This window comes from Lepisosteus oculatus, chromosome 2, assembly GCF_040954835.1.
Source record: "Lepisosteus oculatus isolate fLepOcu1 chromosome 2, fLepOcu1.hap2, whole genome shotgun sequence".
Taxonomy (NCBI): domain Eukaryota; kingdom Metazoa; phylum Chordata; class Actinopteri; order Semionotiformes; family Lepisosteidae; genus Lepisosteus; species Lepisosteus oculatus.
Window position 1 is genome coordinate 68,436,867 of NC_090697.1, and position 27,924 is coordinate 68,464,790.

At 44.8% G+C, this 27,924-nt stretch overlaps 1 protein-coding gene across 2 annotated transcripts in view; it reads right to left on the reverse strand.

Moving 5' to 3' along the window:
• The window catches only part of LOC102689647 (tetraspanin-15), a 79,044-nt gene that overhangs the window by 40,858 nt on the left and 10,262 nt on the right, over positions 1 to 27,924 (reverse strand). For both annotated transcript variants that reach the window (XM_015344585.2, XM_015344520.2), the window contains exon 2: positions 1,617 to 1,802. In XM_015344585.2, coding sequence (XP_015200071.2) covers positions 1,617 to 1,802 — 186 coding nt within the window. The remainder of the gene's footprint in view (positions 1 to 1,616; positions 1,803 to 27,924) is intronic.

The following is a 27,924-nucleotide window of genomic DNA, read 5'->3' on the forward strand; positions in this document are numbered from 1 at the left end:
AGCAAGGAACAAGACTGAGCCTCCAACTTTCACTCCACATCACAGAAGAAGCAAAAGAAGTCATCAAATAAGTGAACAAAACATTCGTTCCTGTAGGTGGCTATAGCAAAACAGTGCTCCTGCCAACACTTTGGATCAGGGTGGGGGTGTGGGGCCTGGTTCTTTCGTACTGATAGGCCCCTAGGCCAGACTGTGCTATTCAGGAGGTCACCTCACACCCTGCCGCCCCTCATGGGACAATCCAAGACAGGGAGAGGAAAAGATGATTCATCGCCCTTCCTCATCAGCAACATGATGGACACCCTCTCATCTCGCAAGCCACTCCTGGCAAGAGTAGACCTTTCTCAACAGGCCCTGCCGACACCGGTCTGACAGGCACATGCTGCCTGCAGGTTATCTGTCTCTCTGAGGCACTCATTCATTAAATTCTGGGCTTAATTCTGCTAATTGCAACCTCGGTGCCCCAACCCCTCAACCCCTGCCTCGTCGGCTCACACACAGGCACACACACTGAATACAGCATCGACCTGACTCCAGCAAATGACTCATCCCCAATCACAGACATGCAAGATGTCAGTGCTGCTTTGCATAAACATTACAGGCCCAAAACAGCAATTATTGTTTCCACTACGCATTCTTTCTGCTGCAATTGCTTTAGTGGTTGCGATATCAAATGCTGCTTAGCATCTGCATGGGCAGAAAGAAGTAAAGAAAGGTGCCTTTTGCGCAAATAAATGTCACACTTGTGATGAATGACGTATAATACAAGAAAACTCTCCCTTATTACATACTGTGCTGCACTTAGGTTTACTGTAAGAATGATCTAAAGATTGCATGGCTTTAATTAAAACACGGGTTAGTCTAATTGTAACACACATGTTGTTACATAGTTACGTAACAAATGGAGGTTTTGCAAAGAAAAAGCTTCCAGGACTATGCAATACTCAAGAAAAGCCAAATGCTGTTGTTTGAATCGCTACAGTTGCTGAACAACAACTACATTTTGCGCTGTCTAAATTCTAGGCATTACACTTGTACTATGCAAATTGTTTAGAATGTCTGTTGTCTGCAGGAAAGGCCTATAAAATGACTATTCATGATGATCATTTGATTAATGATGATCCTGAGACTCCAGAATCCACCATTACGTGACTTGTGACACCTTTGAGAACCATCCGAGAAGCGTTTAAAGCTTCAATGCCGAGTGGCAAGGTGCCCTTGAAATGACAGTTTTTTTGTCCTTGTTCACCAACTCTGTGAAGTTGGCCCCCCTACAAACAGCACAAACAATGAAACCCACCGCATTTGTACTAGTTTGTGCCGTTGAAAGTAGCTCCTATGGTCCTTTCGTTCTTGAAATATAGCACCTTTGTTTCGGGGTGTGAAGTCACCCGCCCCCCCTACAACACCGATAAGAGTCACGTGACCCCCTGCAAAAAGTTGGCACCATATCTCTGGGACAAAAGCACCACCGATACACAAATGGAGCACAAGCCAATGCATCAGGTTGTACTGTTTGTAGAGCTGCCAACTTCACAGTGCTCGCCATGTGGAGCTACAATATTGATTACTTTCCCTTTAGGGCAAGAATGGCGACAGGTAACTTGGTCACTCACCATGTGTAGCAGGGTCTTGTTGTCACGAAGAGACCCCACCATGCCCACCAGAGAGACGCAGAACATGACCAGCCCCAGCAGGATCAGAACCACGGCCGGCGCCAGGAACACACCCTCCAGAGTCCGGTTCTTCTGCCTCTCCACCTCCGCGTAGATCCCTACACAGAGCACGGTCAGGCCCAGGAACTGGGAGGGAGGGAGAGAGGGAGACGGAAGGAGAGTGGAACAGAGGAGGTGAGTGTAATGGAGAAGGAGAGGATGAGAGGAGGAAGGGGAAAAGGCAGATTTAAAGCTATGTCAGTAAAAATGCACATTTTCCAGGATATTTTTGAAATTCTAGTACATTGCCTTCATTACCCAATCGAACCTCTCATGAAAACTCAACATGCAGGGTGTGACTCTTTAGCTTTCAAAAAATGACCTTCAAAAGAATTGAGAGAATAAAAATATGGCCAGAACAGTGACACAATGAGAAGTGCTCCTGCCTCAGGTCTCCTGGTCCTGGGTTCGATTCTGAATCATTTGTGTGAAGTTTCCATGTACTCCAACCTGTGTTTTCATTTTTTTCCTGCCTCCAAAATAACATATTGGTTTAGATTAAGTGGTGTCTCAATATTAGATTAACTGTGTGTATGCACTTATGTTCTGGACCTCCAGAGCACAGAGCTGTCCCATACTGCTCCGTTGCTGTACCTTGTGCTCTGTGTTTCTGGGACAGGCTCTGAGCTCCCATAACCCTTAACAACGAGCAACAGTGTTTGGATAAGGAATGGATGGGATAAAATCTCATTAAGAAGAACAGTATTGCAGCACGGCAGTTACAAAAGCTAGCTAGTGATGGTGCAGTGTGATTTCCGCATGAAACACAAAAAATGGGATTGGGGACAATACAGTTTCACTGTGGCGTGAAAAGATAAAACAAGAATTTAATTTCCGGTTAAATGCGCAACATTAATATTTCGAGGGAGGTCTTGAAAACCGGCTGTGGCCAGTTGGCACAGGCTGTATTGAGGTTTCAGAGTAAAGAAAGACTATCAGGGAGAAGAAAAGAATTTCAATAGAACTCTATAGTTCACAAAATAGTGTGTAAATGAGCGAATGGCTCATTAGAATTTTCTAAAAAAAAATTTATTGATTTTTTTTATTGGAAACATACTGTTACAAATGGGGGGTTAAGAAACTGGTAAAAATCAGCAATTGACCGAGCGGTTTAGTCAATAAGTGAAATAATTATTCATAATCCCCAACTTGTAAGTGATTTCTAACCATATACTTGAGCCTTTGGTATAACTGGAGGCACGTGAATTCGGAGGTTTTACATAAGCTTTAATTTGTGACAGAAAAAGGCAATTTTGGGAGAACAATTAAGAAGACTCACACAAGATGCATCTCTCATGGTGTTCTGAATTCAAGCAGTGTTACAAGGCGTTTTACAGTCCAAATATAGCTCTGGCCTTATGCTGTTGCCATATATGGGTGTTTAGTAGTGACCACTGTATACGCATTATAGAAAAACTTCAGAAAAAACTTTAACACATGGCACAATGGCTATTTCTGATAGTGTTATCCCCCCCCACCTTTCTGCTATTTATGAAATGTCACATAGCTGTATAACATACCTGGGACAGGTCAGACTTCTACAGCGTCCCTACCTGAAAACATTTTCTGACTACTACATAGTCAGTAGTGTGTTAAGAAAATACTGTGAGTCTGAGGGTGGTCTGAAATATTTCATCTACTGTATATAGCCCCTGAATAAGGGAACTGTCTGAACTAATACTGCAGACCAATTGTTTTCAATCCTGGTCCAGTTTACATTTCAGATGGGCTATTAATCACTGGTGCTAATTAGCACCCATAACTTATCGTCTTGCTTATTTAGACCTTTTCTGTGCTTAGATGCTGGGCTCACAAATACCATAATATACAGTACATTACTTGTAAGGCCTTCGATACAACAACTGCAATTCAGCTTCTCCTTAGTCTGCTGTTGTAAATTGCTCCCTCATTAATAACTGAAAGGTTCTTAGAGTAGAGTAGATGGACTGATGGATGATCACATTTCAGCTGACATCCCTGAATGTAGAATTGTGCCCAGCAGCACAGGAGGAAAGCACAGATGCCCACCAACAAAACAATTTTTGTTAAGCCGACTACAGCTGGGATTTATAGTCTGAAAAACAGCTCCAAGGACATAAAGAATCTTCAGCTTTATTTGCTGCAGTTGTATTACCCTCCAAGTATAACCAGGAGAGATTAGGACTTAGCAAACAGCCTCTTAACCTGAAAGTTTTACAATCCAGTGGATCTAATGCAGCACAGGTTTTCTGTGGCCTTTGTACATTGCCTGTTCACCCCTCTTAAAGCTATACTACTTAAGGTAGTGTACAGTAGATGCAGGGATGATCTGCCAGATTCTTCTCTGATCTGACTTCTGACCTTCTCAGGCCAATGTTTTCACAACCAGACACCTTGCACCTGTCACCTGTCGGGGTCACAGTGCTCATTCCTCCTCTGGCAAGTCATACTGTACATGTGTGGCACATAATGTAGTTCCATTTAAACCTCTTCATCCTGCAACACCTCAGGCCTCCTCAAGTGCAAAACTCCAGGGACGCTGGCTTGTTTCCTCTCTTCATAACAACAACCAAGGATCCAATGGCAGATGGATTCGTGTCCCATTCGTCTGTGGTGCAAGACCCAGACGAGTAACACCCAGGGAGGAGAAGAAACGGTTGACAAATCGTGCCTGAATCCACAAAACAGTTGACACCCATGCCCGTCTGCAACTAACAAAACCCCTGAAGATGGATGCTGCGAAGACAGGCCCGCAGCAGGTACTGCTCACCCTCACAAAAGAGCCCGGCTAACCTCCTCACATTCCACCCCATTGCCCCACACCCAGAATCACCACGTCCACCGGAGTACACTTCATTCATAGCTCTGTCTACATTCCTCAGCTGCTGCAGGGTCTCTCAAAGTGTGTGTCAGACCCACAAGGCCCAGTGAGCCTGGAGCACTTGGATCTGAAACAAGGTAGGACCTCCATCCAGGGCTCAAGCACAAGCCGTATAGTGACCTTGAATACATTACCACTGCCCTCAGTTATTCTTTTCACACCTTAAATGAAAATATGTGCAGCGCACAGAATCCACAGGCTTTTCCGAGTGACTAAAATATTCACAGTATTGGAAAAGTAATTAAAAAGAGTAGATTTAGTAGTCGATTTGACAGCAAAAAGTTGGGAATTAAAAATAAGGGAGGGTGATTAAATTTAATAAACAGCAAGCAGTAGTAAGTAAAATGAATCACTCGGAAGTTCTAGATTATTCAATTGTACTTTTTTGCCAATGGTGGATTTAATATTTTTGAGTGGTCAAGTGTGAACTTCTCAAGACATTATCTCCAACCCATAGATTTTAATGAACCCAGTTCGATATTTTTCATGAAGACATTACAGTTCGTAATGGTGGGATGCGTGTACACAAATGGAATAAGTTAACAAGGGTAAAGGTACATTTGATCTTTTTAATGCCCACCTGCTGTGTATGTGCTTTCATTGTGTCACTGGACTTTGATCATTCCAAAATTCTGCATTGGAAATTTTAAAATCTGTCATCAGAAATATAAGCACTAACTGCAGAATATCACAGTCTCATCAGAATTCAGTGTAGGGAGACACGCTGGAAGCAACAACGCTCAGAGAAAACCTGGCTGAAGGCAAGGGACTCACACAATTGATCTGTAGCAGAACTGCAAAATTGCCAACACGATTTAACGCCATGACCTCTTGTAGAGTCAACCTAACCTCGGAATACAAGAATTCTTAGTGTTCATACAAGACAGCCTGCTGATCACCTCCTTATTTACCCCCCTCCTGCTGGTATTTAACCCTTATCTACTTCTACTCACACTGGAAGAGAGCAGTTTGTTTTCCTGTTAGTTTTACCCCAGGTTCTGGGAATGGATTTTGTTAACCAGTTTTAAAATGTTAATTTGGGAGCTCATGCTGCTCGATAGCCGCTGGAGGAATACAAGGAGGGGGTGGGTGGGGGGGATAATTCCCTTTTTCCAGCAGCAAAAAATGGATACAAACCCCCAAAAAACATTTTAAAACTGCATAGCAAAAAAGCACTTATTTAGTACACATGCAGTATATACACATCTCCCCCACTTAGCATTCTCCAGATTGTGACAGATATTCATAAATCAGTTGTCTAGGTTTCTAGATTTTTGACAAGAAAACCTCTATCCTCCAGCCCTTTTTCTTTTCCATTTCCCTGCATTCACTCCTAATTTTTTATCAGCGTGGCCTTAAGTGCCAGGAGGGATCAGGGACAGGCAGGTTGATGGGGAGATCAGATGTAAGAGACATTAGTCGGTCAGACTGCAAATGTAGCCCCTGGCCCCCAGCCCGCTATCTTAACCAAATTAAACAAACCATGGCGTTCTCGAGAAAAGAAAAAAAGGAGAAAAGAAAACTGATTTTGCATTCCGTTACACCTCTGCCCCCATACAAGGATCAAAAGAGTCGACATTAAAAGCATTGCTCTGCAAGAGCTCGCCAGACTTCCCCATCACCCAGTCTCAGCTCCAGCTTGGCACTGTTTTTACCACGGGACATGGTGGGCTCCAGTTCAAGTTAGCTTTTCACACTTTTACTTTCTGCTCTTTCACAGAGCCCACCGCCTCTGGGGTGGCCTGCCCAGGGACTGGACAGCCACAGAGCCCCAGAAGATTTGAATTCTAATCATCAATTTGAAAAGACGTGGGGCAATATCATTAAATAAAATAAAAGCAGATTATTATTTTTTCGATGACATAGTCTATAAATTATTTAAAATGAAAATCGCAAGGCGCCGTGGCGCTCATTGGCCACAGGTGGGCTTTCCCGGCTTAACTGATCCATTTAATTGATAAGCAAAAGGCTCATTGGCCACAGGTGGGCTTTCCTGACTTAATTGATTCATTTAATTGATAAGCAAAAGGCAGGCGCGTTCCAAGTCTCTAGAAAGCGATGATTTCAGGTTGACCTAGAAGACTCCCTGGATTGTGGCACTTCAGGACTAATGCTGGCCACTCCTACACCTAACCCTTCAAGCGAGAGTGAGCACGTCTAGTGCTGGAAACTTGTGGAAAAGATTAGGAAGCGGCCTTGATTGGCACCCAAATATCGGTATCATGGGCGCACTCTTCCCAACAGGACAGAATTCGGCATTATTAGAGAATTGTGTGCTAGGAAAGACAGCCCACTGACTGGAGCCCCTTGTATTAAAGGCAAGAAGGGGTTTGGGATCTACAGTGGTAGTACTGGAGCTCTACAGTCCTGCTGGTAGCCCACTGAAGCTCAGCAGGTGTGAGCCTGGTCAGTACCTGGATGGGAGACCTCCTGGGGAAAAACTAAGGTTGCTGCCGGAAGAGGTGTTAGTGGGGCCAGCAGGGGGCGCTCACACTGCGCTCCATGTGGGTCCTAATGCCCCAGTATAGTGATGGGGACACTGTACTGTAAACAGGTGCCGTCCTTCGGATGAGACGTAAAACTGAGGTCCTGACTCTCTGTGGTCATTAAAAATCCCAGGGCGTTTCTCAAAAAGAGTAGGGGTGTAACCCCGGTGTCCAAATTTCCCATTGGCCCTTACCAATCATGGCCTCCTAATAATCCCCCTCTATGAATTGGCTACATTACTCTGCTCTCCTCCCCACTGATGGCTGATGTGTGGTGAGCGTTCTGGCGCACTATGGCTGCAGTCGCATCATCCAGGTGGGGCTGCACACTGGTGGTGGTGGAGGGGAGTCCCCATTACCTGTAAAGCGCTTTGAGTGGAGTGTCCAGAAAAGCGCTATATAAGTGTAAGCAATTATTATTATCATTATTATTATTAAATGGCCAAGCAGTAAGGACCTGAGAAAAATTGTCACCAGTAAAAACAGCATACTTCTCCGATGAGTCAAGGTAACAAAAAGAGCAAATCTGAATTACCAGCTTTTCTCTCAATAGCCTCTTACACACTCACCTCACACCTCTGCTGCCTATTCCAGTACTTCCAAAATGAAGCATTTCCTACGCTAAATGCCCGAGCTACATTTCATTTTCATGATCTCAGCGTCAGGAGACACAACTGGGAAATAAATGCGTTCCTAATTGTAATCATTCAGAATGGCAACTGGTTCATCCCACCTCACGTCAAGTACAGGGAGCTGTGCATCAGGAGCCGCTGCTGTGGGGTCACAGGTAATGAGACCTCGTTTTTAAATCCCATCTGCAGGAAGGAGAGCAAGTTCGGTAAGTGTCTGGAGCAATCAAGATGAAGAAGCACCTTGCTCAAGGTCACGAGCATTGGCACATTGATAAGGGGGAGGGAGTGTTCAACCCACAGAAACTCCACTTTTTTCTAAAAAAGAAGGTGAACTAAGAAGGCCCTATCAACGAGCTTGGCCAGCACAGCCTGGGCCTGTGAGGCTGGGCACCTGGGAATAACCAGGTAATGCAATTCCCTTCTTAAATCACAGAGAATGTTCTCTCCCCCCCACCACTCCCCAAACCCCATCCGGACCTGCTGTTAACGATGAAGGTCTCTGACAGAAATAAGATGAGAGGGCAATAACAATCGTTTATCACAAGATGCTCTGCCCAGTCGTTCACACCCACGCCCCAACCCACACCCACTAATAGCACAGAGTATGACATCACGCCGTTTAAATCCGGAGCAAATTCGCTATCTTGACCATAGTAATGACAGCGAATTAAGAATACTGAATTGTCAAGTCCGTAATTGAGCCATTCCATTAAGAGTGCAGGCAAAACGGCGAACTTTGTCCCCGTTCTACATGATAAACTTCCGAATCAAAAAAGGTACAGAACCCAGGGACGAACTGTACCTCTAGCGCGCAGGCGCATTAAAGCAACCCTGAGCGACAGCCCTCATTATATGGAAACAACTGGGCTTCGGCGTGTTTGCCCGCTGTGAATCAGACTGAGCCTTATTTTCTAAACGGGGACAAATGATGGATAGCAGTTTTCAACTATCCAGCTCTCGACTGCACTGGGCTCCCAGTGCTCCGGCGATCCATCCCGCTAAAGCGCTCTGACAGAATTCAGGGAGAGGGGAGGGCGAGGCCGGCGGGTTACCGCACAGCGCCAGCAATGTGATTCAGTTCCCCTCTCCTGTTGAGCGGACGAAATTGAGCAGAATCAAGAGACGTGCCTTTACACTTGCTACACCGTTAATAAGAAATTGCAAGCTGTAATTAAGTCTCGTCGCGTGCCCGGGCCTCAAGCACAGCCTCCGCTCCATTTCAATTAGAAAGCATCGCTTCGCTCGCGCGGTTTTTTTTTGTCTGAACAAGGCCGCGTGCGACTGGGAATTTTAGAACCTAAAACTTAAAATGAACTCATTAAAAAGAAGAGACTTTACTCATCTGCATGGTCTGTTTTCGCAAAAAGTGAAGTTTTCTTTTGATTTCTCAGTGGAGAATAATTCACCAACAGTTCACCGCTGCACACAAAGGACTGCAGTTCAATTGTTTCCCCCTCGTCTACAGTAAATGAAAAGCAGAGTTTCCAATATTGATTTAAGATTAATCAAGCCACAGCACTCCCCCTCTCTCTCATTCTTTATGCAAGTCAGATCAAAACAATACCACTCCAAATAATAAACAAATCAAAATGTAATAGCCAGTTGTTTTTTTTACCACTTCTTCCTCTGGAAAAATCAATTTTTTTATTTCAGTTTTTTTTTTTTGCCATATCACCCTGCAACTCACAACTGGCAGCCCACTGAAGCTCAGCAGGTGTGCGCCTGGTCAGTACCTGGATGGGAGACCTCCTGGGAAAAACTAAGGTTGCTGCTGGAAGAGGTGTTAGTGGGGCCAGCAGTGGGCGCTCACCCTGCGGTCCATGTGGGTCCTAATGCCCCAGTATAGTGACGGGGAGACTATTGTAACGCTTACGGCCGACAAGCAGTGTGTGTAAGAGCCGGCGTACCAGAGCGGGTGACGTCACCGCCCTTCCCTGTGATAGCAGGACCACAGCTACTGGGCTGTAGAGAGATCTCTCTTTAGCTCACGGGGCTAGGTCGCTGCAGAGAGACGCGGAAGTCCCGGGTTCGAGCCTCCAGTCGGGATGGGCCCGACCAGATGCGGCAAGGGCGCCCGCCTGAGCCCCCGTTGCGTTACACTATACTGTAAACAGGCGCCGTCCTTCGGATGAGACGTAAAACCGAGGTCCTGACTCTCTGTGGTCATTAAAAATCCCAGGGCGTTTCTTGAAAAGAGTATGGGTGTAACCCCGGCGTCCTGGCCAAATTTCCCATTGGGCCTTACCAATCATGGCCTCCTAATACTCCCCCTCTATGAATTGGCTACATTACTCTGCTCTCCTCCCCACTGAGAGCTGATGTGTGGTGAGCATTCTGGCACACTATGGCTGCCGTCACATCATCCAGGTGGGGCTGCACCATTGGTGGTGGTGGAGGGGAGTCCCCATTACCTGTAAAACGCTTTGAGTGGAGTGTCCAGAAAAGCACTATATAAGTGTAAGCAATTATAATTATTATTATTAAATGGTGACAGACAAAAAACCTCAGGGTGATATACAAAGCATTTTAATCGTGTAACAAATTGCTTCACTGGTTCACATTTTAGGTGAATTTCAACCACTTTATATAATTAATATTTCATGAAGAAATAATGCAAAACATATAGAGTATGCCTGTATTTATGTAGAATGTCAATATCCAATTATTCTTCCCATTTCCCTTTTCAAGAATTGCATGCTCTAAAAGTTTACCTCGAAGCATTCGCTGCATATTTATGAAAACGAAATAAATGTAAACATCAGCAAAATAACGATAATAAAAAAACTTCGCTAAGCACCATGGTTGCCTTATGCCGGTTATAATGGCTGTAGAGAATTGAAAAAGCGCAAAACAACCTGTTTTCATTGTTTTTTTTTTTACTACGGTAGACAGTAGAAAGTGGGTGAACGCATCAGGAATGTAATGCCCCAACAATGCTTTTATTCTCAAGCATCTGTGATGAGCGTTCTACAGTATATCCAAATGGGGGGGAGTACACATTTAAAAGATAACAGTTAACTATTAGGATCTACAAGAGCAGATATCTCAGAGCTTGCCTTTTATGCAGATCTTATGAAAAGACCTTGAATAATACAACGTTGGTTTCTTCTGTGCTTGAGTGACTCTTACGTTTTTTTTCTGCTTAAATCCTAGAAATATTTTCCACAGAGGCTAAATATGCATTAGGCAGCCGCACAATGCTAGGAACTGCACCAGTGAAGGCTTTTTATTAATTCAGTCCAAAATTTGCATCTTACTTATGATTGCCGTTTGAAATTCTGAGCTAGTACAACACCCCCACCTCCAAGCCATCACCTTTCATCTCTTTCTTTCTCTCATCAGCTTCCACTCTGTGTCCCACTGGGTGTCCAGTACTGTATATCCCAGCTATCCCACCAGACCCAAGTTCTTCCATGCCGGCTACCAAGCCTATAAGGTTCATCTGTCTGCACCCAGAGACAAGGTAGGTAATATTTCACTTCTCCTGAGAAGCCAGATTCCCTCCTTTTGTAGAACCGAGAAGAATGACACCAGATCAGCTGCACCCTTACAGAAGGTTCTCAGCAAGACCGAGAGAGAAAGGGAAGCTCGGGTTTTTACAGCCTAGTCCAGCAATCAAATATTTAGGTTTTAAGGCTGCCCAAACTAAAACCTTTTTTTGATGTGTGTGTGTGGGGGGGGGGGGGTTGATTTAAGTGGGAGTGGAAAAGCCTGATTACCTACAGGCTCTCCAGTACTGATTCCAATCGGAGGACAACAGAATCAGCGCCTGTTTCTTATCTTTCCTCAGTTGATTTATTCCAGCAGCAGACCGATACGGAGCCAGTGCAGGTTAATCGGCCCGACCTTGAACTGGCTGGAGCAGGTGCTTGCAGCTCCTTTTTGTTCTCCACTGCCATTCTATCTCTCTGAGACGTTGACTCATTTGAACAGTGACAGACTGTCCAACACGAGAAACTGTAATCCTGATGGTTGGCCTGACAATATTAAACCCTGACAATATTTAATTGAATGGCTTCTTATCTATGGGCTCTTACGGTTTGCATCATGTTTTTTCCAGTGCTTTCCCCATCATCATCCCACTTTCACAGGGGATGTCTAAAGATAACCCTCAACTGGAATATATCAGAGGGGAAAACTGAGAAGAGGGATATCCAATTTGTGAAATACCACAAAGATGAGGCTTTTCGGATAGGAAAGCTGACATTTAGACTCAGACTGGACGGCTCTGCCTTCTGTACGTCTGACATCTCTGCGCCCAGAGAGAGCTGCCCCATATTATCACAGTCTTTCAGGTCGTTGGGATTCTTGACATGTTCTGGAGTTGCCGCAATTAATAATCTAACCCTTGATCATTATTACCTCATCGCACTGCATCACCAAGCACTCTCCAATTCCCACAGCCAGGAACCTTCTGACACACACGCACGCACACATGCACACGCACGCGCACGCACGCGCACCTCCATCCTCAGTCATTCTGTGTCAGTATGATCATTGCCCAGACACGGCGTGTCCCCACTCGGCCCTGAGCAGGCAGCTCTTGCACCCTGATGCACAGGAAACTACAGTGCTAGCCCCTCATAGGGAAGAGGACAGCGGTGGACATGGGAAGCAAGACCCTTTGAGAACACTTTGAAGGTCACAGCACGTGCAGAGCTGTCCCCGGGACAGCAGCGTACCCAGTGGGGTCGGAGCCCACAGGACCCGTTTCCCCACTCCTTGCTAGCTTCAGTATGTTTGGGATAAAAGATCAGTACAGAGATAAGCCTCACTTTCAGATGTGCTGAGCTGTTAAAGGATGTGCATGTGTGCTCAGGGAGCAAAACAGTGCAGAAAAAAGCAACTAAACCTTTTTACCCATCAACCATGGTCAATCAGCGGAAGATCGCTGTGGCTAAGGATCTGCGCTTGTGACTGGAAGGTTGCCGGTTAAATTCCCGCAGCCGGCAGTGGAATCCTACTCCGTTGGGCCCCTGAGCAAGGCCCTTAACCCCAACTGCTCCAGGGGCGCCGTACAATGGCAGACCCTGCGCTCTGACCCCAAGCTTCTCTCCCTGTCTGTGTGTCTGTGTCTCCATGGAGAAAAGCTGGGGTATGCGAAAAGAAATACCTAATGCAAGAAATTGTATAGGGCTAATAAAGAAACACATGAATTAATAATTAATTAAATTAATCATGCCCTGGGATCCACTTCCAGTTAAAAAACACTCACATTCAGTGTTTAGTTGGATTTTGGAAAGTGACATTGAGAGGCAGTAGATTCTTTTGTGGGTGTTGTTAAGCCATTGAGCTGCTTTATTTTCAGTTTAACCACATTACCCCCTCAAAGTCACTGCTCTGAAACGGCTAACCGGCTCTGCTCCAACATTCTTGACTCTGCCCGCAGGTGACCCCGCTGCAGCGGTCTTCTCTTTCCATTGCAGGACCTCTAGCGTAACGGAGACCCAGGGGCCCAAGGAGAGATTTGAGAGGATGCGCATTTATGATTGAAAACAGGCCGACGCTTGCTGAAACACTTACTGAAGTTTGGAAAAAGCTGCAGAGCACTGCTGTTGCCAACCACTGCCTGGCATCCTTGGAGAACAAGAAAGGGTTCGAAATGAGAAATTCAACCCATCTAGCCCGTTTGGTTTGATAGGCAACAGAACCAACCATCTTACCCAGCTCTTTCTTGAAAGAAGCCAGGGTATCAGCTGCAACAACAAGGCTGGGTAGCCTTGATCCATACTCCCAAAACACTCCGTAAAAAAGTGCCACTGTTCCTACTTCCATGTAGTTTCTACATGTGTCCTCTGGTTTGCGTCACTACTAATCCTAAATGAGTCTGATGGGCAAGCTTTGTCAGCGATTTGAAGATTCTGGGTATTTGCATTGGGTCCTCTCAGTCTTTTCTGTTTGCTAGCAGCAGTCAAATGGCTGCTTCTTATTTATTACCTTTCTTATAGTTTTCTGTCTGATCTTCATGTAAGGGTTAGATTGGTCACGAGCCCCATCAATTCAGAACCAGCGGCTCCGAACTAGAATTGCCACTTATTTATTTTCCTTCATAGCAAAGTTATTTTTAAAGAAAAAAAAATCACATAAGAGAGAGGTGCTCAAGGCCAAACCTATACCAATGCTCAAAAACCTCTTTTCCAACAAAGAATGTCACTCTGCAGAGTTTGGGCTTCCTTGTGTCCCACTGCTGGGAAGAGACTTTGGCAGTCACGGGCCAAGCTGTGAGAGAGGGCATTCATCCAAAGCAAATTCATCCTTTCTTGCATAATCACAGCCTCAGCAGTAAAAAAAAAAGACAGGAAAAATGAAAAAAAGATCATGAATATAAATACAGGTGTCAAGGCTGAGAACTGTTTTGTTTTTTAAATTAGTTCGCTAATGAGCAGAGATGAGACCGTAAGTGACCTGGTTTTCAGTTGAACACCAGTGGGTTTCAGAGTCTACTTCAGCTCCCAGTTGAAAGGAAATAAGTTGGGTCTGTGTGGAATAAGGCAGGTCTCAGGTCTTCACTAATAAGCACAGATACCAGCGGGACACGAACTGTGCTGCCTCTCAAACAGTAGGACTAAAACTCTCCCCTACTGCTTACGTAGCCTCAAACTCTGACCTGAGCAGAGCTGAGCAGTTAAAGGATTCCGCCTTCCATTTTTTCCCCCCACTTTGCTTTGTGTCTATCAGCGTTTCTCCAAATGACAGGCAGGACATATGGGGACTGTCTGGGATTCCAGCTCACAGCTGGCTGGGCTCTAGTATAAGGAGTGGAGGAACAACAGACGCAGGAATGGTTTCTCTCTTACTTTGGCAGTCAAAGTGCAAGCCTTCTGTGTTGCTTTACTGACAGGAGTGCTCTCAATTCAAGCCAATCCAATCGTATCGGACTCGGTTGCTGGGGGTCCTGCTCCTGCGGGTTTCCATGCCAACTCGACCCCTACAAAATCCGCTTGGTCTAGTTTAACTGGACCAACTTAACTGCTTCTTCCAGCTCTCTGGTTCTAGGAAGACAAGAAAAGCTGCAGACACATCAGCCCTCCAGCACCAGGACTGGACACTCCTGGCCTGGTGTCGTCTGGTTTGTGTTTCAATCTGAGTAGCCAATTAAAGATTGAAACTATTTTTTTCTTAGTCAAATACAGGAATTTCTTAAGGTCTTTGACAGCTAATTGTTTGAAACATTCACTTAATTATAGTGGCAAACAAAGCTCCAGCCCAAACTTAAATCTCAGCAAAACCGTGAGAGCCTCAACAAACTTTTATACCCGTGGAGACAGACTGAACTGAAAACAGCCGTTTCTCATAACCCCCTGGCTTCTGCTAGTTCAGAAGCTTCCTTCTGGGAAACAGTCTCCTTCTCCCTAAAATACATACTGTAGCAAACAGGGTTACAGTGAGCTGTATAGGTTTGTCTATGTAGGTTTGTGAGCTGTATAACCTTGTCCTGCGTTTTGCCTTTGGTTTCTCAACAGCAAAGAATTTTCTCAGTTAAAACTCTCAGATTCTCTAACAAGAGATGAGATGTTATACTGGGAAGACTGCAACACAGGCCTTTCTAAGATCAACAGCACCCTTAAAATCCCCAAAACATCTTGCCCTGGGGGGTGGCATGGTGGCATAGTGGCTAGCATTACTGCCTCACAGCACTGTGGCTGTGTCTATGTGTGCCCTACAAAGGACTGGCACCCCATCCAGGGTGTAACCTGTCTTGCACCTGTTGCTTGCCAGGATAGGCTTGGGCTCCCCTGCGACCCTGAATTGGATATAGCCGTTAGAAAATGAATGGATGGGTGGATCTAGCCCTGGGATGCTGTACGTTTGATTTGCTAATAATGAGGTGAGGGCTTTTTGATCATTCCATCCTGAATACTGCCAGGTCAGGCTAACATCAAAGCGAGCTCAAAGAAGAAGGCCAAATGGCTTTTCTTCATCTTGCACTTTTCTTTGGTCCAAATCCAGCCTGGGGGCTGGGAGCTGTATCTTACTTCTGTATAGGAAGATGGACACAGATGCTTGTCCATCTGTTCACTTGGGTCTCTATCAATCTGGTCGGCTGCATATCCCTACTTCATTTTTTTTAATCTAGGTCTGTGTCGGTCTATGCTGGTCGTGTTCCTCGCTCTCTCTCTCCGAATGAAGCACAGCAGGGCCAGACAGTGCAAGTGTTTATCAGAACTACAGGTACCCCAGGCCCTCAGACAGTGTGGAAGACTTCCTCCTGTATCCTGTACTGTACACAGCAGCTGAGCCCTTCTCAACTAACACAACCTGGTCTGAACACACACTGGCATGCACCACAGCCACACCCAGTTCCACACACCCTGTAATAAACAGCTAAATCTACACCAACACAGACATAGGAACTGCTCTGTTCTCAAACAGGATAGAACAGAAGCCTAAGTGCTGTGTTTATGAAGGCAGAAGCACACACACGTTCACAGAGAACACTGCCTTATTTCAAAAGAGAATGGCAACACAGGCAGCATTTCTTCCAGCTCATTGACTTAGCACTGTATGAATAAATCGTTTATTTTATAGACTGAAAGAAACCGATTTTGCAGATCCTTTACAGATATTATCCTTTTTTAGTGCATAAAACGTTGTGGTTTTAATGCAGTCTGTGCCTTTAGGTATTTTTTACTGGCATAGAAAACCTCTGCCAAGGAACAAAATTATGAGACAGTTTGCTTTATTTTAATTTCTTTTATGGATGATTGTGCTGCAAAGGACAGTCTGGAGCTGCAGTACAGTTTCAGATTGACTTAGACTTACATAACTCAATCTGTTCTGTCACACCATACAACTAAAATGCAGAAAAACTGTGCCCCTATTTAAAAAAAGTCCTTCTTGACTACATTTTTATTTTAATCAATAACAATGAATAGTTTTATTCTATATATAGTAGTGTATGAGGGCAGTAGGTTCAAACAAGATGAACATCCTTGTCGGAACTACATTCCCCAGAATGCTGTGAGGCATGAGTTGCCACCCTCGGTCACCTGACCACTTGAGAGCCAACAATTGGTCAGGTGACAACTAAAAACCCAGGAAAGAGGCTTCCAATTTTGGTGTGATCTGCCATATTGGGAAAGAGAGCAGATCTGTGTGAAGATCCACCAGTGAGAAGAAGAAAGTGACTGTGAAGCTTTTTACAAACAGTTTGGGTTTGTACATGTTTCAGAAAGACTTATTTTTTGGAAGCCAGTAAGCAGCTTAACTGTCTGGTTACTTATTGTGAGGCACTTGTGAAGAAGTCAGATAAAGTTTCAAAGACGGATTTAGCTTTTCTTTTAGATTTTTAGTTTTGACTTCATTTTCAACATATTATACAGAAAAGGGGTACTTTTTGGTACAGTACCTACGGGGTGTTTTCTAGAGAGTGGCCTATAAAAAAAAAAAATCACCTAGCGTTACATGTCTTAACATCTTGAAGCGCTTTGCAAGCAAAGTATAGTGAACACAATCAGAAGGATCTGCTGAAGTAGAGTATTCAGAGGGCCAGTGTTCATTCTGTCCTGTTCTTGGCTCACACTGAACTTTAAATGGCATTCTTACAGTTAGTGTATTGTTCGCTGGGTGTAATGTCAAGGTTATCATTGGAAATATTACGTCTGTGCTCTGGGTAAACTATCAGACACTGAAGCAGTCATTGGAAACAGGAAAAGGGGAGGGAAAGGAGAGGAGAGACAATTTGTCTCAAGTAGCTTGTCGGAAAAATCAATGTTTTGCACAACACAGACCCATTAATTTCCATGTACTTAAACTATATACTGCCTGGCCCTTTTCTGGTTCTAAACTCTCCTCTGAACTAGAGCAATCTGTCAAATGCTATGTTTTTGACTGTGAGCATTTCTCACCGGTGATTGGAACTTCCTATTGATTCTGCATGAAGATACAGAGAGAGGGTCACATCTTCCAGTGTCACTCCCCACACACCTCACCACCCCCTCCACCTCTCTTGTTTAAAACAGGAGCACGAAAAGATCAGCGTTTGATGCCAAGCTCTGATCTGGATTCCCTGAGCTGCAGCTGGACACTGGCCACCAGTGAAACCAAAGCTAGGAAAAAAACAAGGAAAAGGCATACTTTTTTAAAAAATCAAATAAAATGACTTCTATTGTTAAGGAGAGCCTAATCTCATTCATCTTCTCATCAAACTAAAAACCTGAGAAATCTGGGATCAGGTATGAAGCATCTCTCTCAGGGGCTGAGACTGGAGTACAATTTAGCATGGCAGAGATTGTTTTTCCCCAAAGTACTGATTGCAAAGCTGTACCTTACCTACAAAAATCAAAAAAGCAGACTCGACACTTTCTCTCTTTATGGATTTTGCTTTGTCTGTTTCTATACAACCAAACTCTGTGATGAAAAGAACACTATTGCATTGCATGTCTATACATACACATGCATATTAATTATTGTTAATTAATTTGGAAAACACCAAATAACACTTAAGATAAGTGCTCAAGCGCACAAGAGGTCTGTGAAGCCACCTTTAAAGGCGCTATATAAAATAAAGTTTATTAATATTATAATATAGTACAAAGATCCTTAACATTACACTGTAAAAAACAAGGAATTACAACAATAAGTAAAGAACACAATGACAGTATCTTATTTTTGTAAAGACTATAATCTTGCAAGAGCGCAACACCATGGCTCAGCAGTTAGCATTGCTGCCTCACAGCACTGGGGTTCTGGGTTCAGTTTCTGAGGTGCTCTCTATGTGGACTTTGTACTGCACGTTCTCCCCATGTTACTATGGGTTTCGTCTGGGTGCTCTTGTTCCTTCCCACAGTCCAAAGACATGCTGGTAGGTTAATTGGCTCTGGTGCAACTACAGTATGTTTGTGCCCTGCAGTGGACTGGAGTTCCTAATTGGATGTATCCTGCCTCGCGAGCATTGCTTCGGATAGGCTTGGGTTATTGGATAAAGAGGTAAGAAAATGGATGGATTGATACTGCAAGCATACAATTACGAAATAGGTTTCTCAATATTTCTGCAAAATCTATAATTGTACAATTACCAACACAATTGGTACCTGTAAGCAGGATGGATAAACTCATTCTTGGTTATAAATGAGAGTGCTGGAAAGACAGCACTTCTAATGGACAATTGGGCAGAGAGCCAAGGGCTTATTATCTTGATTAGGGGCTCACTGCAACTCCCCCTCTGCGCAGAAGGCCATTCGTCTCCCTCTGCCTGGTTAAGTGACACTAGAGGACTTGGACTCTCCTTCACACACAAACACACACGTACAGCCGCAGTAGAGAATTACCGTTGCTCATTAAAGGAAGCTACTGCACAGGAAGTGATCATGATTAACCCTGCAGATCTGTGCCACATCAGCTCACATCAGCCCCGACATGGCAGAACTGCCTGATTTTCACACAGAGTTCTGCCTCTCTGGGATAAACATGCCACCAACCTTTTGCATGACCGTCTTCATGACAGGAAAAGCACAACACTAGAAATCAACATCTTTCATGATCTGTTTTGTATTTCACTTGCGGGGACATGATGCATAGGGTTCATAAATTAAAAAAAAGAGGAGGATTTTCAGGCAAAAAGAGATGTTTATATTTGAGTTCACCATATGGTAAGAAGAAATACCAACTGGTGCAGGATTTCAGACTGTCCACACACCCCTCCCTGCCTTCTCCGTCTACCCAGAAAATGCTGAAATTAAGATCCTGCCAGCACAGACCCGAGACCTGCTCCAATGCCAGATGTTATCCGAGTCTCTATTAGAAAACTGTTAAATTCCTTTTGCACACAGAGAATTATCTACACAGTATACACACAACGGATCACACGGCCAAGTTATGCAGGCAGAGATGATGGCATCTTTCAAAGCAGAGCTTGTTGATGTGACAAAACCACCTGGTGTCCAGGAAAGTGCCCGTTCTCAATTGCCTGTGTGGCCCGATCTCATTATTAAATTATTCTGTGCTGAGGTTTAGATCGTTCTGCTTCTGGAACGTCTGATCCCTTCTGTTTTAGCAGAGTCTACTTGATCTCCCCAGACACTAATTCACTGCCCCAGGTGAGAGAACTTCTGCTCCACATAGTTACAGACTCACCCCTTGGACTTGACACACACTGTGTATGGTTCTTGGCACCACCTACACTGCACAAACAACAACATGTTATTAGAAGAGTACAAAAGAAAATCTATGCATAGAAAGCTTGGGACTAACATTAATTTCTTGCACGGGTTTTCAATCGTTGCTTGACTGACTACACAGCTGTAGCCTAACTGCATATACACATATTGTAACCTACAGTATGTATGTGGTGGGCAAAACACTCGAATTAACTGGAAAACCTCATTGCAGAACATCTCTGCATTAACATACCAGAGAGTTTTCATCGATCAGGAGAAAAGAGTGTCCTGATGAAGGGTTTTTCAGTTTCTAACGGCTTCCTTTTTTCTACACTAATCTAACTCTGCTGATGGTACTTCTCTGCAGATGAGAAGAGAGGAGGCAACACTTCACTCTTCAAGCGCCTGGTGATCTTGCCTCTAAGCAGCCACAGCCCTGCAGGGTTTCGCGGGTACTCCGAAACCTCATCGCCACTCACTACAGGGAGTACAAAGCACCTGTCCTGGTGTGCCACAATCCTTTTACCCCCCAGCACCCAAAGAACTAGGAAAGTGGTCCAGTTAAGCCATCAATTAGAGACTTACAAACATGAGAATAGCTACAAATGCATGGAGGTCACTTAGCCCATCTAGTTTGTTTGGTATTTAATTGATCCAAGGATCTCATCCAGCTCTCTCTTGAAAGAAGCAGGGGTACCTACTTCAACAACATGGCTGGGCTGGGCCTGCTCCATACTCCAACAACCCTTTGGGTAAAGAGGTGCTTTCCGGTCTCACCTTTGAGAGAATGAAAGCCTTCAGACTAATTGGCCTTCCAGGTCAACAGCACTGTACCCCACCAGTAGACCAATTAGAATTTTGACAGCCTGTTAAGTAGATCCATTAATTAATTAAAGGCTGGGATAAAGCCCAATCAAACCAGACCCTGAGGCAACCAAAGACCAGTGTAAGTCACTCCTGTCTTGGCAGCCCGGTGACCCCCTCACCCTATTGGTCACTGCTGGTCACAAGTAAGAATCCTTGGTTCACTCAAAACAAAAGATTTGCCCTCTGTTGCCCCCTTCTAGATGACAAGAGCAATTCACATGATGGTTTTCAGGAAGGGACTCACGGGGTTAAATTGGACTGTGTGGTACAAATAAATGACTTCTGTGAAAAAGAATAAAAGAACACTGCAAGACGCCAGATAGCAGGAACAAGTGTTCTTGGGTATCAAAACATTAGTCAGCGAAGCAAGGTCAGAGAATCTGGAAAATTCCGGATTATGGCCCTCATCCCTTTATCTACCCGGAGAAAAGAAACTTTACTTGTACATAAGCTGCTGAAAACTCACATTCTGTAGCTCTCTCCTGCAAGGGCTCTCATGTGATGTAAAAGCTTTAGGTTTAAAGACAACTCTACCGGGCAGTCATCGCTCCGACTGAAACCTGCAAGGCACAATCCAGTCGAGCTGTCTCTGAAACAGCTGCAGATAAATCCAGGCAAGGTCCATTTTCCCCGATGCCCTGCGAGTCATCTTCTTTGCCACTACTGCACAGCTTTCTACTAGACATATCTGCCATGTATTTGATTATTCAGCATACGGTAGACCGGCTTGCCAAGCACTCAAGCCTTTAATGTTTCACTGTTGTGAGAGATTTTAGCACAGCTGTTACTTAAGCCACCTAACTGACACAAACCTGGCCAGGTCTACCGCCCGCAATCCTTATTCTGTCAACGGTGAATTGTGGTACTGAAATAAGCACAGCTCCTTCCTCTCCAGACAGTGTAGAAGAGAAACCGGCCCAGCCTCTGCTACCAATTAAGAACTGCTTTTGAAATCAAGCTTGGCATGAAAATAAAATTGCATCAGAGTTCCTACTGAAAAGGCAGTGCAGGGACGAAGGACATCACCGTGCAGCTCAGTGTAGTTTTGAAATAGGTTTTTATTAAGGACGCCAAGTATAAAGGCTCCATCACTCTCTCAGAGATCCTTTCTAAAGGCACAGGCCACTTCTATGTGATTTAATTCCTCAGCTACAGCAAGCAAAGCCTTCCGTTACCATAAATGTCATGTCGAGGCAAAGACGCATTCAGAATGGACGTCTTTGGACATTGCGAACGTCACAAAAATCCAGCTGGTTACAGTTTCTGCCACAGATGCACAACAGGTGTGCTGCCTGCCTGCTCTTTTAAACACAAAAGAGTCCAACTGAATCCTCCACCAATAATTATGACATTTTGTTTGACGCACACTTTCAGATATTCTCTTCCCCCCCCCCCTCTCGCTTTCTTCAAGAAGCGCGGACCCAGGACACGGTATTAAAAGCCGTTTCAGAATGCCAAATGGCTGCATCTGAAGGATTAGCACTTTTGTGAAGAGGACAAAGGACTGATCAGCACATTCTTCTCAAACAGCTGGTTCGGGTTTCGCACGCGTTGTCATACAGGGCCCATAAATGGCAGCAAGTTATTCTTTCTATCATCCATCGCATACAAAGCAAATGAGCCAAGGCAGAACAGTCATGGTATTTTCAAATACCAGAGCGGTTTCCACAGCCCTTCACTGCTTGCATAGCACACATCCAGACTCTGTTCTCATCGACAGCATCCACAAGGAGAATAAACATGAGAAAGGTTACAAAGGAGGACGGGCCAGCTCATCCACCTCTTTTGATTGCTCACAGCTTAGCGGTCCGAGCATCTCATCCGGCCATTTCTTGAAAGAGGTTCAGATGGGTTTCCTTACACAAAATGAAAAGGGTCTGATCTGAATTCCTCTAAATCCAGCGACTTCTATAGCACTGGTTTTCTTACATATTGCTCTTTACCAGATATCCCCAGTTGAGGTTCCGCAGGGCTGCAGACCAGGAGGAAACCTGGGTTCTGGAGAGCTGTTTTGGCTGCAGGTCTGCAATCCAGTTAAGGTCTTAATTCCCTATTTCAAATAACTGCTCTCTTAATTGGACTAGTTTAATAGCTTGTCACAGTTGTTAAGGCTCTAGTAATCTGAAGAAGCTTATGCAAGATGGACAACAACCATGCATGGGACACTTGCTCTACTGCTACAGAGACTTAATGAAATAGGACTTTAATAAATATTTCAGCACACACCTAATTGCCGATAACTGTGACCAATTTTTAAAAAAGGCTGTCGAAAAACTCCCCCCCCCCCCCAACTTCACCTCCTTCTGAACTTCACTTTCCAGGGAGACCAGTTTCAGAATGCAGCACTGGATTAATAATTGATTAAACCAATCAAGTTTCACCCGTCTCCTGCTGTCAGCATCTCATCGGCCTACCTGCTGATGTGTTGTCTGAAAACCCAAGCAGTGCCAAAGAGAGATTGCTCCTGGGAAGGCCAGGAACACCTTTACAGAACAACCCTGACTGGAAAGGAAAAACAACAGCAGTCTACACTTGGATGGCAGAAAGAGCATGAGAGTCGAAGTTACAATGACTGCAATTCCCTGCGAGTTAAGACACTCTTAATGGGTGTGGATTGATTCCGAGACAATATTCCCAAAAATACTTTTTCAAACAAAGAATACAAAGGCATGGACTGCTGGGTGATTAAAACAAATACTGATCCTGTGTGTGCAGTTGGGAGGAAATAACTCTTTTCAGCTGATAGAAAAAATACAAATAATAAGGCCCATAAAAATCTTTGATTTTATCCTCACCCACATTCAAGCGCCGTAATTTTCAGTGTTGTGTAATGGAACTCAAATGAAGAGAATCAAAAAAGAGCCCGATGTTCTTTGGCACAAGCGCGCGCACACACACACGAGCTGTGAAAACGGCTCTGCAGTGAATCGGTCTCATCAGCAGCTCTGTTTATTAATCCCAGAGTGAAGCACGCAATCAGGGCAGGATGGGTACATGTGACAGACAGGAGATATGGTGCCCTCTCTCTCTCTCGATGGCAACTCCACAGGCAGTCACCATTGTGCCTCTCTGAATATATCTCTGAATATCACAGCTGGCTGCCAGCGAGACGCCTCAAAAGAAACACCTGCTCATTATCTCCCCTCTCTTTTCTAAGAACTCCCTGATCTCGCACTACTCTGGAAGGCTTCTAAAGCACCGAGATGTCCTACAGAGTCAGACGTAACTTCCATTTCTGTAGTTTGTGCAGAACTGTAAGAGTACAGTTCATTCCTGTATATCATTACAGGTTTAGATGTACAAGTACACATGCATGGCTGCAGTGTGGATCAGTGGTTAGGACTCTGGATTCATAACTCGAAGGCAGAGGGTTCAAATCCTGGGTGAGGATGCTGCTGTCATACCCTTGAGCAAGGTGCGTAACTCACAGTGCTTTAGTAAAATTTTCCAATTGGATCAACTGGTAAAGGAGCTTTCTCGAGCTCTATGATCACGGGTTCGAGCCTGGGCTATTTGACTTTCTGACTCTAACCTAGGTTTCCCCCCCACAAGTGGCTGAGCTCTACCAAGAGTAGGGCAGGATTACCCAGCCAGGCCTCTCAGTGACAGCGCCATCTGCTTGCAGGCATGCTGCACTGTCAGGGCTGCAGCACCTGTGACATGTTAAATGACAACTGGATCTCGGGTCAGTGGGTGGGAGGAGGCTGCATGCACTTCCTCACTTTCTGCTTGCAAGACAATAATAATAATTACGATACGTTCACTGCTTGCGAATACAGAATAGACCATAGAGGACACCTGCCCACAGACAAAGAGAGGGTACGAACAGCCCATCAGAGCATGCAAAGTGTTTCTGGACTATAAAAGCTGTTGAGCACTGGTGCCCTCTGCTGCGTACTCCCCATACAGTATGTGCTACTTTATGGGTGTAGTGGATTGTACTGGTCCACCATGCAAAATAACTTAATAAGCACCACAAATATTAAATTGTTCGTGGGGGGTGTACATCAAAACACTCTGAACATCATATGGAAATATCCAACAGAGCTCTCCAAGCTTACAGTGACCAACACTAGAAAATCCAGGGTGCAAAAAAAAGACCCAATCAACCCATTTACAAAGAGCCATTTGCTCCTTATTGACCTTTCCCTTGGCCAAGTAGATCGTAAATTGTGCTGCAAAAAAAGTCAACAATACAAATCCTGCAGTGAGCTGTCCTCCTATTTTGAATCAATCCCGAGCTAAAGGAAATTTATGATCGGGGGCTGGCTCTGCTGGAAGGGCCAAAAATAATAAAAAGGAGGGCCAAAACGATACACTCAACCTACATTATAATAAGGAACTGCAGCTAACTTTGCTTCCAGCCATTTCCATTTGCATTAGACTCGGCACATTTCCACCTAGCCTTGTACAGCACTGGAAACACACATATTCTTTTGGGGGGGGGGGGGACCAGTTTTAGAACGCAGCACTGAATCAAAAATTGATTGTGCCAATCAATCGCGTCAGCTTCACCTGTCTCCTGATCAATACATCTACCTGCTGATGTGTCACTTGCACTGCCAAAGAAAAGTAGACAGTTCTCCTAAAATGTTATGATCAACCCATTATGTCTCAGTACTGGTTTATTCCACCTTGGAATACCCTGGGAGTGCATGTGAGGTTATGCGAAAGATCATGTTCCCAGAATATTCCACCCTTTTAGCAGGATGGAACATGTAAACATGAAAAACAAAACCAGGTTGATCATAAACTTTTAGGAGAACTGTGATTAACTTAATTTTTTTTTTACCTTTTTCCTTTGTTTATCATCATCATGTGTTCCTAAATCTTGCCAATGAAATCTCGCCTGATGACTATCACCAGTCCCAACTGAGGGACAAGTTAACATCTTACAAACACTGCTTTAATGGTTCTGAACCTGGCTTGTTACAGCAATTTCTCTCCTCGAGACTGTAAAATAGTTTAATTTTCCAAACCGGACATGCACAACCTCGTCAGGCAATGATGTCCTGGAACTGTGATTGACATTCCATTGGCGCTGTAGCGATTGTGATGGCGATCCCCAGTGTCCTGTGATCACCACGGAAACAGCAGCATCAAGTTTCTAGAGAACAGCATCCTCTGTCGTTCCACTGACATTGTGGACTGCGACTGAAACAAGCTCCCCCTTAGGACAATTTACACACACCAGTTCCCTCAGCTATCTCACCGCGACACAGCCCGCTGGCTCAATTATATAGAGATGTCAGGAGTCACAGATGGAAGGATAATAGACACATAAAGATAAAGACAGAGACGGGCTCAGAAAAATATTGAAATATAGCTTAAGACAAACAGATGGCAGAGAGTCAGCGAAACAGACACGAGAGGTCACACACTGGATGGGCACAGACACAGATCTGACCCCTCACCTTCGCAGCCGCTGTCAGTACTGTAAGGTAGAGAAGTCAGATTATCAGAAAGGGCTATGAATCAACAGCACTGGACTTGATAATAATAAATGGATAAGATAAACAATTTTAAGCACATCTCGATTACAAGGCAATGATGTGGAAACATTTTCTCTCTGCTGTGGCCTGCCAGAGTACATTTCCAAACACTTCGTGATTTAGATGAGAGCCGTGACCCTCCTAAGACGCAATGTAATGCACAGCACTGGTCTCTCGGGGGGGAGAGACAGGCCACCCATTCCCCACATCTTCTCCATTTACAGTAACAATGCACAGGGCTGGGTCAACAGCTCACAGGATGGTAGGCTGTTCCGTGAACACTACCTCATTGGGGAGCTTAGGGGTGTCCATCATCCAATCACAATGCCACTCATTCCAGACAATCGCAGCACAAAGCGGCCCATCCTGGAAATATGAGGCACAAGGCAGGACACACACAGACATGCAAGCACAGAGGGACCATTCAAAGGCACCAATTCACCTAGCCAGTGTCTCTGGTAGCTTGGAGGAAACTGTACCGAGAGAACACACAAACTCCATAGATAAGGTGTCTCTTATCTGGATATCGAACCCCAATACCCAATAAGTGGGAAGCTGTAGTATTAACTGTCATGCGAACCCCGCTAAAACTATTCACAAAACTAGCCACCACTGGCTGAGCGCAAGCTTTGTTGATTTGCTCCTAGACCCCAGAGTTAGAGAGATCAGCCAGTCTGCAGTACAAACTCCTCTCAGTTTGTTAGGTCAAAGATGACTGTTATTGGCATGGTAACTCCTGAATGGCTCCATGCATCTGGTTACATTTCCATCCTGGAAAACACATTCCCTTTGACAAAACATGTACTTAAAATGTCATATAAAACACTAAGGAAAGGGGGTCTTAAATAGATCATCTGGCAATACCCCCAGCTCAGAGCGCAAAATGTGCACTGCTGCCTGAAGAACACGAATTTCAGCCCAGGCTATAGTCCAGACTTCTCAAGCTTGTGGCAGATACTTGCTGGAGTTTAATGTGGCAGCAGCCAGTTCCAGTCCTCCTCCCCTCACCATGATCCAGGGCACCACTGCTGACTGTGTAGCCGTGAGATAGTGGCCCTGGCAGTGAGAGCTACACCAGACCACCAGTTCGCCGCTCTACGGGCCAAATCATGATTGTTCAAACAGATCACAGCACAGATGTTTTCAATGGAAAAGAAAACATTCCCCGCTATGTCAGCGGTTTTGAGAACACTTGTTTTTCTGCCTTACTAACAACTCAGGGCAGCAGTCTAAGCCATCTCTCACAGACACTGAGCTCCAGTGATGAGTGGGCAGAGAGGAGCACATCACCCGTGCTCTCCCATCTTCTCATCAGCGTCCACAGCCCAGAGGCCAGAGTGCCGGCAAACGCTCGCAGAAAACAATCAGCGAATCAAAAGCTCTCCGGGGGCAACAGACACTTTGAAAGCGCAGCGCGAGAAACCGCAGATCCAGGATCAACACCACTCAGCTGGCCTGTTGTCTCTGGGCTTTGTTTGGAGCCACCTTAAAAGGCCGAGACCTCAAAGAGCCCCCCGAACCCTTCAGAATATGACTGAACAAAACGCCTCTTCACTGGAACACTTACTAATCTTATTACACAGAAAAACAGAAAATAAAAAACCTCATAACCTAATACCCACACAACTGGGGATGGAGTGAACTTGCAATTGAATATTAGGAAGAAATCATTCGATGGCAAATTCTGAGTCATGACATGGAATTGGGCTGAATGGTGATGTGGTGGTGCTGCTGCTGCTGCTTCACAGCTCTTGGGCCTTGGGTGCCTTCCGTG